Below are 20,638 nucleotides of genomic sequence, written 5' to 3' on the forward strand. Positions count from 1 at the left end.
AGCAACCGCCAACACCAAAAGAAACAAACTGGCCAAATCATTGGTTGTCCGACTGGTCTTGCACAAGCTCAAAACGTCTGCAACTGCCAAGTGCTTTTATAAAAAAAGGCCCTTTAATATATTTTTTTTAAAGTTTGTTTTCTTTCTCTGGTCAATCAGTTCATTTTGATAAGTTACATTCAGTCACTCTTTATGGTGTAATGTAGACTTTGCGTTTTAGTTGGGAAAGAAGAGAACAGTTGGACAAAGTCCAGCTTTTTTAAAATCTCCTCCAAAGGAGTGTTTTTCTGTTTGCTGTATCTGCATCAGCGTGCAACTGAATCTTTGCAGATGAGGGCAAACATTCACTTCTCCAACACTTCTGAGTGCATGTTTAACATTCAAGAAACATTAAACTAACATTCCACTAATGTCAGCGTTCAGGAGTGTAAAAACAACTTTCAGGTAACCTGGCTCTCTAACCTCTTAAATGTCATCATGCTAACCATACACCTCTCCAATGTTCATCAAACATTTTCACCTACAGAGTCACAAAACACAAAATCCACCAGGACATTCACTACCTCACCACTCTGCACTCTCCAAAAAGATTATTTTTGGGCGGGGAGGAACAAAAAAAAGGGTACAAAAAACTTCTTAATTCATACCAGCATTTTGAAGCAATAGTGTAATTATCAAAGCACAGTTTTAACAGATCAAAACCCAGAGAAATAAATAAATTCCTATCTAATTTTTGTTGTCGTTGCTGTTAACACTGAAGTTTGGTGTGTGTCTGTGTGGGGATCTCTCTCAGACGCCCAGTTTATTGGCGATGGTCATTAGCACTTTGAGGATGGGCATGAAAGCAGACACTTCGCTGAAGTTACAGCTGCTGACGATCTGTGTGTGCACCTCTAGGCCATGAAGGTAGTTCCGGCTGGCTACACAGCGGCTGATCTCATGAAGCCCGGCCAGGATACTGGGAGACAGCTGCAGGTGGAGGGATACATCAGTTAGAAAAGGTGTGATATGTCAGATCAGGTTTAAAGCTGCTGGTTTGAAATGAGAGGCAAAAGAATGTCCACGTATAATCCTGCTGCTTGCTGTATTAGTGTCTGGGTTATGGAAAAGACCCTTAGTCCAAAAGTCTCAAACTGGGATGTAATCTAAGTTGCTATGTGATTAACTTTTGCACCTACAGGCAGCAATAATGGGGGTAACATTTACCTCTTTATTGAAGGAAAATGCAGTTGTGGTCAAATTCAATTTCAACACCTCTTAGAGCCAATGTACTAGAAAAAAAGGAGCCTTTTCCATAGCATCAGCGTATCCAGCCTCATTCAACCTGACAGCTTTACTTAACACCCTGTTACAACTTACTGCTTGATCCCTCAGCTTGTCGTATAAGTGACTGAGGCGTTTTGATGCATCGTCGAGTTTCCTCTTTGTTTGCTGTGAAGAGAAAGTTTCCAGAACATTGTTTGGTGTGTTCAAACAAAGGTCAGATCAGATTAATTTTGCTGAGTAATTCTAAAACAGCTGATTAGGGCAGACTGTGAAGCGCTTTGTGTATTTGTATTGGAGAGTATGTTTGTGAGTGTGTGTGTGTGTGAGTGTGTACCGGGTCTCCTGCGGCCAGCTGGCAGCGCTGGACCAGGCTGTCGAAAGTGGTCTTCAGGGTGACATGTTCGAGAGGGATCTCTCTCTGCTCCACGCGCTCAGCAGGCAACTGCTGGAGGAGCTGTGTGAGAGAGAGTTAAAGGGAGAGAGACGGAAAGAGAAGGGGAGAGAGAAAGAACGAGAGAGAGAGATTTCAGTTTCCCCAACTAACACATCCAACTATATCCCAGTTTGATAAAGCTGTTTTTGGTCAGCACACAGAAAATCAGAAGGCAAAAAAATACCAAACTAACTTTAACAAAGAACAGCATCTCAACAAATCATTATTTCATGGTCTTCACCTGAACGCTGGGCTCCTGGGGGGCGCCTGGAGGCACCTGCACATGGTCCTGGGGGGCAGGAGCCTCCACGGGGTAACCCATGACTGGGGCCGTGATTGGGGCAGGTGGAGTGTAATTCTCTGGGAGCTGGGGGGAAAAAATAACACTCACTCACTAACCATACACACAAACAAATATTGCTCTGCACTCCAGTCAGTGTTGATACAAAAGGGGCATTTCACATGTGTATTAATATGAATAAAACAACTTCTTTTTGTGCAATATTCATTAAATATACTTCAATATTCATTAAATATGCTTCAAGGAGTTGCAGAGAAACCACAACAGTTTGCAATAAGACATTCTACACTTATTCTGTTTGAAATCCTTTCTGCTGAGCTAACATAGTAAATTACAACACCAAATGTCCGATACAAAGAGCTTTTCTGACTGGTCCGGCTCTCATGTAAGCTCGGTGACGATACAGTTATCCCTCTGCTATGAGGAGGAAAAGTGTGGAAGCGCTGAAAGGATTGAACGGGCTGATACCTTCTTCTTTCTTGGGGCTCCTCGTATGGCTGGTGGGTCGTTCCATCCTTCCTGTGTACCTGACCAGAGCAAAGCCAAAACGTTAGTGTCAGCGCAATACTGCCTCTCGATTTGTGTAGCTCTGTTCACTAGGAGCAATTTTCTGCGAAGAAACACACACACATACACACGCACACACACACACAACCAAATTCACACATCTCAGTGCCTCGACTGCCATGAATTCACAGCAACATAGTGAAATGCGCCTCACTCAAAGCACGTCCCTTGAAACATCACGGTTGAACCGAGGGAATCATCAGTGTCAAAGGAACTTTTCCCAAAGCTAATTCAGATTTAGAAGTCAAAACATTCTCTTGAGTGCTTTCATTCCCTTGTCTGCATTTCTTTAATAACAGGCAAATAGCTTTAGCAAAGATGCTAACATGCTAACGAGCGGTTCACTTAGAAAAAAACAAAAAACAAAAAACAAAAACGCACACTGATATTAGTAAGCCAATTCTTAATGCGTGTGTGTGGTGCTGTTTTTAGCCCCCTGCCCCAAAGCACATGATGTCACACTCTAAAGACCAAACACACGACCCTGTCACCTTCATCCTCATAATGGGAACTCAGCCAAGGAAAAAAGCCTGAAATTCAAATGGAGACATCTTCAATCTTTCTCAAGCCTCTACAACATTTCATTCTTAAGTTATACAAAAAGAGAGTGTTCATCAAGTTTGTGTCTGTTCATCTGTCTGTCTATTATCTATCTATCTATGCACTGTTGATGTTCTTTAGTTTAGACTCAAAGTCAAGTATCCAGGAACACACATATCTTCTCTTTCACAAAATTTGATTTGAAGTGAGAAGGTACCACTTAAAAATGAGCAAAATGTGTATTGGGTTGGTTAGTCACCAAACTATGACTGCAATGTTTTTGATTTTTGTATCTTCCTGAGAATTGACATTGAAGTTTTTGTTTCTGTATTCATTTTATACCTTACATCCATATCAGCTCATGAGGAACTGAATGAGGCCAATTTAAGATATGGCTTAAAGGCCCTCCCTTCACTAATGAAACATCTGTTTTATCTCCCCTGCCATTTCTTCACTGATAGAACTCTCTTTTCACTGTAACGGTAGTGTACAAAACACACCAGTCTCCCCTAACATTTGAAACTTTACCTGTGGGTGGGGGTGGAACTGCAGGGGTGGAGAAGGGTTTCGCTGGGGGGGCCCCAGGACCTCCCTGTGGGTAGCCCGGCCCCATGGGTGGGTATACGCCGCTAGTTGGTGGCAGTGCAGGACCCTGGTTTTGTGAAGCCCCTGGAAACATGGGCATGGGACCCCCTGGCAGTGAGCTTGGCTGCATAGATGGCATAGAGGTGGAAGGGATGAAGCCCGGCTGGGGTGGCGCAGCATTAGGAATCATGGGAGCACCACCAGGGGCAGAGGAAGGGGGCACTGGAGGACCGGTCAAACTTGAGGGTGGCATCGCGGGCCCAGGGACAAAGCCAACAGGTCCGACCAGAGATGGCGACGGTGGATGGAACTGCTGAGATGGAGGGAAGCCTGATAACAGAGGAAGAGAGGGGAAGAAAGGACAGGAGATATGAGACCGAGGGCAAAAGTTTGCCATGGAGTTGGTAGAATATTCACCATTTGAATGAATGTGGAACTGTTTAGTTAGCTGCACACCACAGTAACTTCTCTGAATCTAATCAGACTGAAATCTAAGCATAAACCTTATGTGGACTCTAAGTCTGGTCTGCTAGCCTAAACGTGTACTGGCTCAGTCACTGCATTAAAACCAATGGAATAAACGAAAAGGTTAAAGCTAACACTGACCTGCTACACAAATCTATGAAACATTATTACTCACTTCAGAACTCATGTATAAAACACAAATTACAAACAAACAATAAAACCCCAATGCCTCATGAACATCTCAGTAAATGAGTGGCAGTCAGGATACTGCAGTGAGTGACAGGTCTTTGTATGTCGTGGGCGGTACCTGGAGCAGTGGCAGGGTGTTGTGGGTAGAGTGGCCGTAAAGTGGGCCGCGGCACGCCTGGAGTGGGTATGTGGGAGGTGGGCGGAGGGGGCATCGTGTCCGGAGCCTGTGGAGAGAACATGGAAGGCATTGGGGGCTGGGTGGCACCAGAGTGCGCTGTGGGTGGGTACGGGGGTTGAGAGGGCGCTGCCGACGGGTACTGAGGCTGTAAAAAAAAAAACATTCATTCATTTACTCAGGTAACAAAGCAATGTGTGCCCAGTGTCATCCAACCTCCTGGACTAACGCTGGAACACACGTCTCACCAGAGCAAAGACCCCGCCCTTTATTTATTCTAGTCTATACTCTTTTAATAAAAATATTTCAACTCCAGACAGAGCATATTCACTTTAACCTTGTCTGACGCTAAAGCCACAGTGCATGAATTCACTTTGAATACAGCCAGGGTACTTCATGTTAAGACCAAAAGTACTTCGGGATTTCTTCATCTCATAGCGCACGCCCGGCAATTATGTGCAGTAACTTGTGTGATAAGCTAAACAAATTCCGACTGTCTAGACTTTCATCACAAGAGCAGTCGAAATCAATCATTTCTCAACATCACATTTGGAAATGGTAGTCTGATATCAAACAGAATCCTGCTCTGTAAACCTTTGGGCCTGGCGGTGCTCGTGGACATTCCGAGCCAATAACTGACCTGTGGGTGTGTTTTCTGGGTTGGTATCTGCGTCGGGGCGGCTGCTGGTTTCGGTGTGAAGGAAGGTGCAGGTGTAGCGCCTCCTGTGGGGGCTCTTGGGTACTGACTGGGGGTCTGTGAAGCCTGGGTACCTGTTCCCTGGGCGTGGAGTAAACGGTCCCTCAGCATTTTGATACTGGCCTGTGGACAAATGTTTAGGATGTAACACCATCACTTCAAACATTTAAACATCATTTACTCTTGTTACATTTCAATTGGCTTTTTAAATATATTTTAGTGTATTTTAGCTTTGCTCACTCTGTTAATCTCTGGAGAGGGTTTAGAAGGAACATATTCCAAATGCTTCATGCTCACTTCCAGTAATCATTTAACAGTGAAACACTATATTTGATTAAATGTTACTGTGCCAGAATGAGAGAGAGCAACTCTGAGAGTTACTTAAAAAAAATTCACATGCAAAAGTTTCCTTCTAAAGGTGACTAAATATTTCAGTGACAGTTCGACACAAATATAAAGAACAACAAACAAAAATCTGCCATTTGTCAGGGTGCAGTCAGTAAATGTGATAAAATGCATTCTACCCTATAAACACATATTTAGCAGAATGAAAGACATTAAACCACTCAGAGGGTTGTCAGTTCTGCAGTCAAGCTGTGCTATTCTGAATGAAAACAAATGTTCTTGCCAAAGACATGATCTGATCTCATCTGTTTACGATGAGTAATCATCCAGACGGTGAAAGGTTACATACGTGCATGTGGGGTGATGAGTGTGTGTGGGCTGATCGGAGGTAATTATCCTGTGGGTGTGGTGGGGGTGTGAGGAGATGTAATGGTGTGTTACCTGACCTGCACTGGACTGTTGGGCAAGCAATTCTGTGTGTGTGTGTGTGTGTGTTTGTGATGTGCCGTGATGCGATGTGATGGTACGTAAGTTGACCTGCTCTGAACTGGTGGGGTGATACCTGTGTGTGTGTCCACCTGCCTGTGTGAGGTGATCTGACGACAGGTTAGCTCAGATTGCTCAGATGCTCTGTTCAGATTTTGGTCACTCTGTGTGTGTGTGTGAGTGTGAGTGTGTGTTAACTGACCTGCTCTGGGCTGTTGGGCAGGTAGCTGATGGCAGTGTCCAGGTTGCCCTGGGAGGCCAGCAGGTTGGCATAGAGAATGAGTTTATCAGCCAGCACTGCACTCTGCACTGCCACCTCACTGTTACGCAAACGCTCGATGGACTTCCGCAAGACCATCACCTTCTCCACCAGGTCCTGTCATTCACGCACACCCGCACAGAGACACACACACATACAAAGGGGCAGTGTTATCATCAGACACTCACACATAATGTCTGCTTTTTGGTTGTTAAAATTGGACAGGAAAACAAACAGACTGACAGATGAAAATGAAATGAAATTGTATATTTATTTGCTCATATTCACTTAGAGGTTCATTCATTCAACATTCACATTTTAGAGCTGTCCATTTTACATATATCTCTCTCAACACACACACACACACACATCTATATATCACTACTGGCGAAGAAAGCCATAGTGATAGACATAGCAGTCCCAAGCGACAGCAACATCAGGAAGAAGGAACACAAGAAGCTCGAGAAACATCAAGGGCTGAAAGAAGAGCTAGAAAAGGTCCTCATGGTAATCAGAACATTTGGAGCTGTGACCCCCAAACTGGAAGAGTGGCTCCAGTAGACCCCAGGAAGAACATCCCAGATCTCTGTCCGGACGAGCGCAGTCCTACGAACAGCTAAGATACTGCACAGGACCCTCAAGCTCCCAGGCCTCTGGTAGAGGACCCGAGCTTAGAGGGGAAAGAAAACCGCCCACAGAGGCAAGGATGGGATTTTATATATACATGTGTGTGTGTATGTATATATATTTAAAACACACACACACATATACATACATATATATATACGTACACATACAATAAATATGTATATATACATATATATAAACTTAGTAGAAATCACCTGATATGTTCAGGAACCTAACCAGACTTCCCTGAGTTGACCTGTGATGCTCTGTGAATATGTTTAGTAAGCATATGCAGATAGTGTCCTCTAGTGTCAAAGCGTGGTAGTGCAGTCACCCACCTCTAGAGCAAGAGGAGATGAGCAGTCTCTCTGCATGGTCCAGCACTCCACCAGTTTGTCGATATTTCCAGAGCAGATGTAGCATAGGCAGGCCTGCAGACTGCGTTTCTCTGTGCCCTCTGTCTCAAGACGCCCACCCAGCGTATCTACAGCACAGAGAGAGCACATGTGACACAGGCCTCTGAGCACAGTCACAACAGCCATACTGTACATGTGAGTTCACCGGTGTGACGTGGAACTTAGACAGCGCCACAACAAGATGGGAGAGCACTTACATTACATTACACCCTAAACTACAATGCAACTAATGATAAGCCACAAAGTCATCAAATATCAAAAATATCAAGGTCATGCAATGTGTGTGAGGGTTTTTTTTTTTTACGACAGTATTAAGAGTGATGTGACATCTGTGGTGCAGTGTTATGTTTGGTTTATAGCCAGTCAAGTTAAAAAAAAAAAATAGGATCAGATACAAGCTCTGATATCTAACACTTTGTTTCTGCTTTGACATTCCTTCACCAGAACCCTGTATTTTCCACAGGAGAATTAGTTTGCCCTTGTCAGTAAGACCAGGCGTTCTACTGACTCTGATGGAATGTTCCATGGTTTTCTCTGAGATGTCCTGGGCCTCTCCTGGGTTTTATTTGGAAGCGTGGAGTCTTACCACAGAGCTGGGCGAACTCTTCAGGGTTGGCGTAGGTTAACAGAGCGGCTAGTGCCTCCTTCCAGTTATCCAGCTCACAGCTCTGCACGATGTCCCGCCAGTTCTGAGTCACCACCGAAGAGATCAGCTACGGAGCACAGTCTTCAGTTACACCATGTTCTTTACCAACTTGTTTTCTGACAAATAGTTTGTGAGCTTTGTCATGTTTACTTGTACCATCCCTTATATTGACTTGTTTGGCATTTGGTTATTATTCATTACCTCGAATTATTAAGCCAACAAACTCGATGTTTGAGTCATTGGTGCATCAACTTCATTCTGCATGGGGTTTCAGTAATGACTGTAACTGTGACAACATTACAAATGCCAACTGCTCTTTGGAAAAATAGAGAATGTGAAGAAGGGGGACTGGAGGAGTAAGCAATATTTAAAGAACTCAAACCAGCCTCTCCAAAAACAGAAAAGAAATGCCAAACAGTAAACAACTGGGGCGCTGTTTGACTGTGTGGTTACCATGGAGATGCTGTTGGTCTGCTTGTTGAGGTATCTCTGTTGGGTCTTTTTCAGAAGCTCCTCCCCTCCACTGATTGACAGGAGGATGGCCTCGGCAAAGCGGCCATCGTTTAGGCAGAGATCCACTGCCCCCTCAAAGTTCCCCACCAGCAGGGCCTGGCTTATCAAACCATCTGTGTCTACACAGGCCAAAAGAAAACAGCTCTAAACACTGTCAATGATTACATCAGTTATTACACTTTAATATCATCTCCGAGTGTCATGTTCATTTTTCTGTAGGGAGAGCAACGTTTATAAGTTGGTTTTAAGCGTATTTTGGCCACAATAGGCAGATGAAATACATAACGCTTTGAGTGAATACAGGGTCTTAATCTGAGAAGGTCACTTTTAAACTCTGTGTATGTGTATGTATGTGTGCGTGTGACGTACCTGTTGAAACAGGGATGTGAAAGTTGGGCTTCTCTTTGGGGATCTGGCTGAAAAAGTCAGCGGCAGTGGAGCTGTCGTCTCCAGCTGCGTCTGATTCATCTGAGCGCTGAAAAAATAAAACCCCACGCTCACATCACTTTTCCACAACTTTTACACTTCTGATACCTAAAACAAAAAGACTAATAATGATTTATGGTGTTTGAGCTCATAAAACAATTATGTCTCATGATCTACGACAGGTCAAAGAGCATAAACTTACATCAAATAAAATAAGCACTTAATACTGCAGATATTATAGGGTATTTTGATCAGATATTGGCAGATACTACAAACTGCTTAAAACCCTGTCTGAAAAACCACCAAACACTAGGCCAATAAACACAGACATGCCCTTAGTTAAGGCTGTTTTATGGAGGATCCACTTGTCTTTTTTAAGGGCTTTGGGTTCTCCTTTCACTTGAATAACCACCATTTACTCATTCCTCTGAATTACTACTCAATCTTCTTCCTCTAAGCCCTCACCCAGACAAATACAAACTCATGTGTCCATTAGGGCCCGGTCTGGAGTGAGTGTCTGTGTGTGTGTGTGTGTGTGTGTGTGGGTTTAAAACAGAGGAGAGACAGACCTGCGCAGAGAGCAGTTGCATCTTCTCTGTTAGGTCATTGAGGTCTACGCCATGCCCGTTGGGCTGCAGGTTCTTCCCCACACAGGAGGAGATCTGTGGGAACAGAGTGTGAGGGAAGGAGAGGGTCACATCCAACAGCAAATTTACTCCATTTACTTTATTTATCCAATAATCTGCGTTACATACAACAGAGTGAAGTTGTTACCTTTTTATCCAACTCCTCTTTGCTGAAACCCAGCAGACGGAGAAACTTCACACGGGCCTCCTCTTCAAAGTTAACCTAGGAACACAGTCAAGGGACTAATTCGAATTTAGACTTCTTTTAAAAAATTTTTTTGAAAATATTTATATTTATTTGATTCATTTATTTATTTTTCAGTCATAAATGTATGTTATGTATTGTAATACTAGCATGTGGAAATTTAAACTACACATAATTGCAAAGGACTAATTGCAATTAAAAAAAACAAACAAACTAAAAAACAATAAGTACTTTGTGTTTAGTTCAATCAACTATGTCTGTCTGTGACTGAGCTATGATGGACTTCAACACAAGACAGATAGACAGATGAAAAGATCACTGTCAAAATTCATTTGAAAACATGATACTCAGGACCACAAAATGCTGCAACTGCAAAGTGTGCTTATGTCTGAATTTTACCGTGTGAGAGAAATGAAGATAAATCTAGAGATTATAATCCCATAATCCTATTATGTCAAAAATGCATTCACATCCAGTGTGTGTGTGTAGGAATGCAGGATCAATATTTGTGTGTGTGTGTGAGTGAGTGTTACGTGTGAATGAAAGGGAACGCAGGGCTAATATGTATGCGTGCGTGTGTTTTTGTTACGTGTGTGTTTGTTCAGTACCATGAGAAACCTCCAGATGTCCTGTTCTGAGTCAGACGGGGCATTGTTAATCTTGGCCTGGCAGTAACTGGACAGAGAGCCTGAGTGCAGGGCTGCCTGCAGCTCTCCAGACCTCTGCAGGAACTCTGTCTCCGTGGTAACCTGACTGATGACTACCTGCCTGGGGACGGGCTGGCCCACCTGCTGCTGCGGAGGCTTTGGGTTCTCAAAGGTGATCAGTTTACCCCCAAACTACAGCAACACATAGAGGATGCAGAGTTCATCACCACGGATACAGGGTAAACGGCAGTGTAACACAAAACAATATGAGTGCCAATTGAAAGAAAAAAACATTCTCATATCAGTGCATCACTTTCCACTGTTATAATCTTGGTGGGTATATTTATGTCCTCAGTAGAATCCTACAAACAGACAGATCTTTTTCTGTGTGTGGGACCAGTACATAGTTGAGTAGGAGTACTTCTTCTCTAATTGGGCTGCTTTAACTGCTTTAACCAAAACATGCTGGAATATGATGTACTCTGTGATAAGGTCATACTCACAGCGAAAGAGGCACCCACGGGCCGTCGCACCCATTTGGGGGGTTTTGTCAGGGGGGGTACGATGGTGGTCTGGGCAGTAGGTTGGGGAACCTGCAGGGGGGGTAACACCTGTCCTGTCCCAAACGGGTCATTAGTGTCGAACGACGCAGAGATCTGAGAGTAGACACGGCACAAGACAGATGCTTTCAACAAAAAACCCATGAGTCTCAAATATATAAACTTTGAGAGGGCAGAATTAGAAAATGTCACAAATTATAAAATGTTAAAAGGCCATAAAGTTCAAAACAAGCAATTAATCAACACTTTTAGCATCACTTTTTTTAATAAATATGATAACATTCATGGTAGAATTTTCTAAAACACTGACACTCTTATCTCAGACACATGAGAACATAGGGACATAATGCTACTGACCAAGAACATTCTCATAAAAAGGAGACAAGAATTCTTTCTACTGCCAGTGGTCAGAACCACAAATCAGTTCAACTACCAGCTTACTCACATCCTCAGCACTTCTGGTTTTTGGTCTTTATTTTGTACTATTTCACTAGTAACTGAGTGAGGTTGTGTGGTGTAATTTCACCTGGTCAATGCTGCTGTGCTGATGTGTTTGCAGGCTTCCTCCCATGACAGAGTAGACACTGATATGTCCATCAAACGAGGCGGCAGAGAGCAGCGCCGGGTTCCTGGGACACCACTGCACGTCAAAGCACCACTGATTGGCTGTTGGCAGCTCATAAACCACCTGGACCAGAGCAAAGCGCATATTTATGTGTGGGAATGTCAGTGTGTACTGCTATCCTTCAGAAACTACATTTACTTAATGTTTAAGTTCTTGTCAGACTAATTTTACAGAGAAGGATCTGTAATAAATCTGACTTAATCTTGGGACAGGGCCTTCCTAAATCTGAAATATGTATCAGACATGGGTTAGACGGTTAGGAGAAATCCGTCTGCCCTCACACCCTGGGGACTGCTTCTGAAACTTTTTCTTTATTAGACTGAGTGAGCGGGCAGGCCCATACACAGACCTCTCCAGTCATGGGGTTCCAGCAGAGGATGCGGTTGTCTTTGGCACTGCTCAGGAGTAACTCTGGGTCTGCCTGACTCCAGGAGATGGACAAAATCCCTCTGAGGACGGACAACACAAAGTACACACACACACACACACACACACGGAGACATGCAAACAGAGACACAGAGAAAGCATGGTCACTTTTTGGATCAGAGCAGAACAAGAGCAAACTGAACCGTCTTTTGATGGATTATGTTGCACACAGTTGCGCAGTCATAAAAACACTTTTGAAAGACTGGTTGAAGGATTATTTATTGACTTGCTGTGAGTTGCTGACTAACCGTGTGTGGTTCTCCAGGACTTTGAGAGGAGATGTCGCAAAGCGCAGGTCCCACATCTGAATAACAGGCAGCCGGTCATCCTCTGAGGCCAGGACCAGCTGGGTGGCCACCTCTGGGTGCCACAGCATTCCTGAACAATGCATCTGAAAGGATTACACACACTCGACAGTTACACACACCAGATAACCATACACATCAGTCAGTCACACAAGCCAGTGAATTAACACACCAGATATTCATAACCACTGGTGACAAAGACAGGCAGAAACACTAAAACTCATATGAGTGGATATAAAAATAATAATGTATTCACATTGGCATTTTTTTCTTTTTTATCTTAAATAAAGACTGAGAACACAAGTTTGACTGATAGGGCAAAGAATGTCTACACTTGTAAGTAGCCAAAAATACCATGTTCAAAATAAACTGTACCCATGATTACAGAACACTTAACAACTCTGGGAACATTTTTTTTTAGTACAAACAAACACTGAAAAAACAATATCAGATTTACAAAAACGACAAACAAAGGGTCCAGTCTAAGCATGTAAGAGCGTCTCACCCTGTTGCTGTGGTCGCTGATTTTGATGATGGGCTCGTTCTTCCTCAGGTCCCAGACCACAGCTTTCCCGCTGGGGTTGGCAGATGCCAGGATGTGCTGGACCTGTCTGTTCCACGCCACCACACTCACGTCCTCGACAGGCTGGACACGCAGAGACGACAGCAGTTTTACTAACACTGCTAGACTCTCGTACACGTTAACTTTCACTTCAACAGATGCCACCCCGACAAGTCACCATATCATGGATACCACCCAGACAAGTCAACAGATCACTGTCCATGAGAGACAACACATTCTGACGAATTAGTTTTGAACGTGTGGCCTGAATTCAAAGGGAGACAGAAAACGTCACTTCGAGGAAGTAAAATCATTATTTGAAAAAACAGCTGACCAGAAAAAAAAACCTGTTTTGAGTCCAGACCAAACACCAGGTTTATTGATTGAGTGAAAGGAGAGTGTCCAGAGGAATGGTTAATAAAAATAACCACAAGCCCACACTGTCAAGGAAAACCGTGCACTGATCAACCAATCACATACCCCAATCAAGTCTCTTTCTCATAGCAAATGCCTGATCTTACCTCACACAGCTAAAAAAGTGAAAAGACAGGAACTATTAGACATTCAGTTTACACCACAGTTGCACAGAGCCTTAAGTCTCATCAAAAACATAAAAAACAACAAAATATAAAAATAAAAACAACAACTACTAAATAAAACTGTGTGCAGATACCAAAAAATAGCACAAACACCATTCAAATCATTCATTCAGTTAATCAAAAGATTTCAGTAAGCACACAGAAGATCTTTAGTCACAAAAACTTGCACCTACCTGTGACTTTGTTCCTGGTGTCATTGGATTACTGAAATTATTCAAATCCCAGATATAAATTTCTGAATCATTTGCCCCAGATGCTAAAAGATTACTCTGAAACAGATAGCATGGGTCTATAATTAATGAGAGAAAAACCTGACATAATAGTCATTACAGTGTGCGAATACTTTACTGAGTTTCTATTACACAGTCATGCATATTACAGCACCCACAACACGCAAATGGTCAAAATGTCTATATAAATATTTTAAAGAATTACTCCTCACTCACAGATGAGAGAGAGTAATAAACACAGATTTTTAAAAGGGCTATATAATGCATTTAGGCCATACACTGCAGGTTAATGATAAAGGCTATTCTGAATTACCTGAAAGGGATTGAAGTCTAGAGCTCGGACGGGACCCGTATGTTTATCTGATTGGCCAACGACGGCGTCCTCGCCTGAGGTGAAGATGGCGTCTGGGCTGTACACGGTCACTGTGCCGTTTTCACTGCCCCCGACCAGCCTCCCCGCTGACCCGTCCACTCCCATCCCAAACGTCACCCAGATCAGACTGTGGAACCTGCAGAGACACAGATACAGGTTAATATTCACCTGCTTGACATTAATGCGTCATTGGCTCTCAGACAGCCTGAGGACCCATCCCCTTGTCTCCTGACTTTTAAGTTTTGAAACTGAATTCAAAAGCTATCCTGCTCTTCAGGTCCTTATTTAATGATGAACGTAATGCCAACAGAAGTAAGTAATGGGGATCTCTTGATTCATAGTTCTTTTTATTCAATTCACTCATATTTTATTCTTTGAAATGTACTGTACTATTCAGGAGTTGAGGTATGCTCAACAGACATGCCCATACAAATTTCGGTGCTTAAGCACTGGAGATTAAAGTTTTAGTTTGAACTTGTGCTTTTATGGGCACTTTCTGCAGAGTGGAGATATGCCACTATGTAGTACATGTCAGAGCACGCTCCGTCAGTCTGGACGGGACTGCGTGACACCTAGAGGGCAGCGTTCAGCTACTGCAAACCCCTTTAAGTCGATATATCAATAAGTTAATTTGTTAAACGAGCTCTATTTTTGGTGAGTACCTCCTCTTGTTAAAAAAAAAAAAAAAGATGTAAGATCCCGTATTGTTGATGGTGGGAAAGCTTGACCTAATGTGTGTTTGTCTGCATGTGTCTATGTGTATATGTGTGTATGTATGTATGTGTGTGTGTGTGTGAGTGTGTGTGTTGTTCCAGTATACCTGTTTGAGGTGGGTATGGACCCTCTGAGTTTCATATCCATGGATGTATCAGCAAAGTCCATCTCAAAGATCTCCAGGGCTGCTGTGGTGTTGAATGAAGCATCCAGCTGCTGCGCAGATGTTCCTACAGACGCAGCATGACAGAGCACAGTCACAGACTGGGGTGTAAGGCATTTGATCACGACTAAAAAAACCTTACACTGCTTAGAAAAATGATGTACTCGTGACATTGCACTGATTATGCGTTAAAAGGGTCATCTCTCACGAACACACACACACAATACCTAAAGCTAGATATGCAGGATGGTGGGCTGCAGGACTCCATGCCTGCGTGGCTGTCCTCAGGATCTCCTTCAGCCTCATCTTCGTTATGTACAGCAAACAAAATCCTTGAAAAGAAAGAACAGGTATGGCAAGAATTTTCCCAAAACTCAGTTACAGCAGCTTGGAAGTAAATGCAGTATTTATGTCGCCAAAAATTTACCTAAACTATTTGTATAAAGCATTAATAAATAAATAAATAAATAAGAACTTTGCGAGGCGGCGGTAATTATTAAAGGGTTACAGAAACGAACACTGCAAAGTGTCAATGTTATTTCTATTTTCTTGTCGAAGAATTTAAGGGGAAGAACAAATACATTTAAATGCCATTTAAAATTACTATATTCTTAAATTCGTAACTTCAGCCCTATTTGGGGCTGAGTATGAAACATAATCACATCAATAATGAAAAAGTAAGCTATCTGTTAATATCTCAGTCACTCTGACTGCAGTTGCCAAGCTAAATCCTGTTAGCTTAAGATCAGTAGCTTTCAAAAGTCAACGTTAACAAAAGTATACGACCGTTTTTTGATACCTTCAGATACACATCGGCACCCAAAAGGACGTGCTTTCTGTCATGTTCCTTATTATTTCAGGTTGTTTAACTGTGTGCTTGACGGTTTGTCTCTGAGCTGACAGCTTAGCTGCCTGTTAGCCATCTAGCTATCTATCTTAATCTAATGACATCAAGGAACTTAGAGAGGTACTTAGCCAGTCTAGCTACAAATCATTCACAATTTGGAAAACTCTGCCGACATACACAAAGTCTTGTCTGACTGACGTTCAACAGGTCACAGAGAATGGTAAATGGGATTCAGTAAGATGCAGTGTGAGTTTACTGGTTGTTGGACAGCATTTTGAAGCCGGTGGTAACACCAAACGGCCCGTCTTCGTCATTGCTAACCACTTGACGTGTCCCTAGCTAACCCCCTACTCAAGCGCGGAAACTGTCTAGGAAAGCTTTTCCCGTTGCTTTGTTAAATGTCTTGACGGCCGATTATCACACTGATACCAAATGTATACCTAATATCTTCAAACATGTGGGACAAATTTAGAATAACTTGTTGTACTTACAGTTGCCGTGTGATGATCAGTCTCTCTTGTTGATGAGAAAAGATTTCAGCGGCACCTCCCTCTGTAATCTCTGGGAAGTGTAGTTCACTACGGCAGCCCACAGGTAAATATGACCATTTAAAACATATAAAATCTTCGTTAGTCGGAGGGAGTTCATTCTGCAGTCAAGTTGAAAGCAAACAATACGAAAAATAAATTATTTAACTAATTTAATTTACACTGAATATCTGTTATATACATGACGCTTTCAACTGAACTATAAATGGGGCCAAATAAAATGCAAACTGGTATTTGCATGGTTGTCCGCGAACTGAGACGCTTAGGCTCACGTAAGAAATCTCAATTTCTTCATACACATACGAACAAGATCAACCCGCATATATAATAGTGAAACCGATACTAGAAAATACAACAATATCTACACTTCCCCTCATTGAACAGAATGGCAGAGGAAATATTCTCAAGAGAAAAGTTGTATATCTTCATTTGCATCCTCGTGATTGAAAGTCTACAAGTGCTGCGTTACATTCCTCTGACCTCAGTTTGCAGTCTGAAATTACTTCAGAAGCCCTTAGCTGACTTCAGCCGGTTATCCACTCAAAAACGATGCAAATAGGAATGGTTACGTTACATTAGGAGCAGTTGCATCTAAACTGAAATCTGAGGATTAGTTGTTTGTATTTTTTACAGTCTCTGTGTTTTGTTTTAAATTGTAAGCATCCCCTAAGGATTCTGATGTTGTAGGTCTGTGGATTTTATAGAGACTACACGTGATCAAACGAGACAACATAACTTAGGACAACACTTCAGTTCGATTTTATTAGAGACAGAAATATACACAGATTACAGGATAAAGACATTTGTAATATTAGATTTCATAATGTTTCACTGGTTCTGGCTCTTTCTCTGGGTCTCCTCCATTTTCAAGGTACAAGTTGTTGTAAGGGTACTGTTTTGGTGCCTGAGGAAAAAACAAATAATAAAACAGTTAGACAAGTAGCTTTGTTTGAACACAGCATCAAACAAAATGACGCATGTGGCTATTCAAATTAAAGACTCTTTGAGAAAACAAGCCTATCAATTAGTTGGCAGCAATGACTGAAATTAATCTCTTAAAAAGCTTGTGTCTCCTCTTCACTCCTACTGGAGCCTTGTCAAAAGTAAGATGGGTTTTCAAAACCCTTTATATAAACTCTTCAAATACTCCACATAGGCCAGAGGCTACGGGTGCAGCTAATGTTAACATAATATTTAATTTATGAGTAATCGAAGGTTGCTTTGCTAGGTTTTATTTACTTTCTCTTTAGCACTCACTGGCCATGTTTTGCGTCTTACAAATAGCACTAGTACTAGATTTTGCATTTTCAGATGCCACACACATTCCAGTTCCATCATGAAACCATGCACACACATCCTGCAAACTACCATCTTTGTCACTCACTTCGCTGCCAATGTAAACACAGTGTAAACTACTGTAAATACTAACCAGTCAAACTTCTAAAAAACCCCACAAAAAAAAACTGTGTATTAAGTGCACTCAAACATCAACACCACACTTTTTCATAACAAATTTCTGGCATAAACTGCAGCTTGTATCTGAAATGTTGTGGTGTGCTGAGTGACAAATGCATACATAATTCTTTGCATACATAAATCACACATCTGTGAGGGGTTATGTGAACAGATAATACAGTTCTGGTGGGTGTAACATGGATGCCACTCTGTGTTACCAAACTGTGCTGATACTCACCACTGGCTGGTAAGAGGGAAAGATCTCTCCCACACCAAACATAAACAACATGAAGCCAACAAAACCCAGTAGATGTTTAACCATGGTGGACCAGTCCACAGGGCTGGGGGAGGTGTCCACTCTGTTTCTGATGTACATGTCAAAGTCCCAATGCATCTACACACAATTACATGAGAGAGTAATCAGCATACAACAAAAGACTGAGAGATGGGTGTCTCTTAGGCAATGTCTTCACATTTTATGCATTCTCTCTCTATATATATATATATATTTATATGTTTATGTGTGTGTATGTGCTGCAACATTCGTGAATGCAGAACTTACATAGAAAAATGTTACAAATGTTTCACAGCTGATAAAAGTCAGTAAACCGATCGTTGATGAATTCACATATCAACATAGATTTACTGTTTACATTGATTTTGAGTGACATCTGTCAGAAGTGTATACTGATGTGTTGTATTACCGGCTCTCCCCAATTCCTCCTCAGGTCAGGATGGTCCCACGTGTACCAGGGGTCTCTCTCATGCTGCGACCTATCGGGCAACTTCGGGTAATCTCCATACCTGCACAAAACAAGCATATTCACTCATAAAATTAATCCGAATTGAAATCGTGATTGTATATGATCAATATTCTGTCAGTACACAGATGTCAGATTACCCCATGCCATCATCAGGGTATGGCTCATAATCCTCAGGGATCATGTTGTATTTCTTAGCAGCTGCTGCCCTCTCCTCTGGGGTTCTGGGATAGGGCCCAGGCAACATGTCTTTGGATATGCCAGAGGCTGTTGAGCGAGGCAAACAGAGTATTTACAAGCTAGTGTCACTTAATTTTTAATGCAGTAACCTAGCAACCCACAGGCTAACGGCGCTATTTCATGAGACAGGACAGAGCATATACTTTCATTATCACAGGAAGAGCAACAAAATTCTTTGGGCATCTAAATCTTACGAATTGAGCTTTAAAACATGACATCTGAAGTCAGTGATCAAAACACATTGCAAATTAGTTTACGTAAAGTACATCCAACTAAGAGCAGAGTTTGATTTGCACACTTTGCAAGAACTGAGTTTGGTTTGCAGAATCAGTTCATTGAACTGATACAGATCAATCTCAAGCCACGGTGAATGTGTTCGGGGTTGATTTGAACTGGTGCTAAGTAAGGAGTAAGGTGAACTTAATGCGGGCTTCAGATGGCTGCAGGGGACAATCGAACTGCCTTGCTCCTCACTTTATTTGTATTTATGTCATCCCTGGCTCCAATGGCTATTACAATCGTTACGCTGGAGACAAAGATGAGTTTGACAGCAAGCCACAACTTAAGCTCCCTATGCACTGGGTCATAGGTCTGAACTCAAGCACTAATAACTTAAAGAAAAGTGCGGCCGTATAGCAGACTAACATTGTTTACTCGCTAAATGAACCAAGCTTATCCACAAATTAGCTTGTGTGCTAAACAGCTAGCTAGCCTTGACCTGAAGGTTACTAAGATTCTATTTAACCGATTTTACCTTGAACACATGTCATTGGGTACTGAAAAGGTAAATAAAATAAATATCTAAAAGCACCTACCTGCTCTCGATCCGAGAATCATCTTTGAAATGCTCTGCCCTTGCCCCTTTACAAGGGCTCGGGCCCAGCGACTAGCCCCGAGCGCAGCCATATTCACTCGACGCTCTGACACTGCGTAGGCTTGTACGCATGCGTGGTAGGGAATCCACATAGAACGAAGGGGGACAAACGGTCTTCCTCCAATTTCCGCGAAATTTACATATACGATATAGTAACTGTAAGTTTTGTTGTTGTTGTTTTACTTTTCTGCATATTGTGTATGCCTTTGCCGTAATGTGATATCTGAAAAAGTATAGCACTGTAGAACAAAACTTAGTCATGCCTCATGGTTGATGCCCCAATCAACTGTTACAACAGTCTGCAGGTAAGGTCCTGACACTTCCCTGGGCCGCAATTCTAATTTAGACAAAGGTTTTTAGAATGCAGTTGAGAAACTTCCTCTGTTGAGTATCGTCATCTTTTGCCAGTGTTGACAAACACCTTTCATCATTTGGTGGTAGGCTTTCTTGCAAGTTAATACAAAGAAACATTTCAATCAATTTGCTTTGGAAGGAATAACTCTCTCTCTCTCTCTCAAATAACACAAACAACAAAAAAATCCCCTTTTAATTTTTATTTTACTGTAATCATGTCATTTACTACAATGGCACACTGGTAATAACATAGTGACAGGACAGAGCTGTCTGACACAGTGATGGGCTGAAGGGGACGGACACTCTGAGCGAATGCACTGAAGCTCAGAGCTCCTCTCTCCCTCCTCATCAGACCCTGCTCAGGTACATTTTCTGCATTTACTGAGGGATCGTCACTCTGCCCTCCAGTGTCAGACAGCCGCACCCCTGACCGTCTGCGCAGTCATACACATTCTAGGTGCTATTCCATCTTAACCTTCAAATACAGAAGACCTGCTGGTTTGCACCGTTTACCTAACAATTAGCAGCTGTTTTCTACCTGAGAAAGGGTTATTTGATTTCTAATGCCAGTCAGCCATTGTCAGAATC

General features: G+C 42.4%; 2 protein-coding genes across 2 annotated transcripts; both read right to left on the reverse strand.

Annotated features, from left to right (window-relative positions):
• Positions 1-173: 173 nt before the first annotated feature.
• sec31b (SEC31 homolog B, COPII coat complex component) lies at positions 174-16,351 on the reverse strand. The gene is made up of 28 exons (XM_030773600.1): positions 16,310-16,351; positions 15,199-15,303; positions 14,915-15,038; positions 14,035-14,230; positions 13,665-13,760; positions 13,414-13,422; positions 12,836-12,976; positions 12,274-12,416; positions 11,949-12,048; positions 11,501-11,662; positions 10,918-11,070; positions 10,376-10,606; positions 9,711-9,785; positions 9,506-9,598; positions 8,880-8,985; positions 8,451-8,629; positions 7,938-8,064; positions 7,274-7,419; positions 6,252-6,425; positions 5,162-5,341; positions 4,465-4,669; positions 3,636-4,022; positions 3,059-3,097; positions 2,469-2,527; positions 1,941-2,066; positions 1,601-1,720; positions 1,360-1,431; positions 174-969 (listed from the first exon to the last, which is right to left on the reverse strand). The coding sequence occupies exons 2-28, from the start codon at positions 15,275-15,277 to the stop codon at positions 790-792; spliced, it is 3,702 nt and encodes a 1,233-aa protein (XP_030629460.1). The 5' UTR covers positions 15,278-15,303; positions 16,310-16,351; the 3' UTR covers positions 174-789.
• Positions 16,352-17,098: 747 nt separating this feature from the next.
• Positions 17,099-19,743, reverse strand: ndufb8 (NADH:ubiquinone oxidoreductase subunit B8). Its single transcript, XM_030773360.1, has 5 exons — positions 19,638-19,743; positions 18,723-18,849; positions 18,526-18,625; positions 18,060-18,215; positions 17,099-17,270 (listed from the first exon to the last, which is right to left on the reverse strand). Exons 1-5 carry the CDS (start codon positions 19,726-19,728, stop codon positions 17,178-17,180), a joined length of 567 nt encoding a protein of 188 aa, XP_030629220.1. The 5' UTR covers positions 19,729-19,743; the 3' UTR covers positions 17,099-17,177.
• Positions 19,744-20,638: the final 895 nt, after the last annotated feature.

This window comes from Chanos chanos, chromosome 5 (genome assembly GCF_902362185.1).
Source record: "Chanos chanos chromosome 5, fChaCha1.1, whole genome shotgun sequence".
NCBI classification, from domain to species: domain Eukaryota; kingdom Metazoa; phylum Chordata; class Actinopteri; order Gonorynchiformes; family Chanidae; genus Chanos; species Chanos chanos.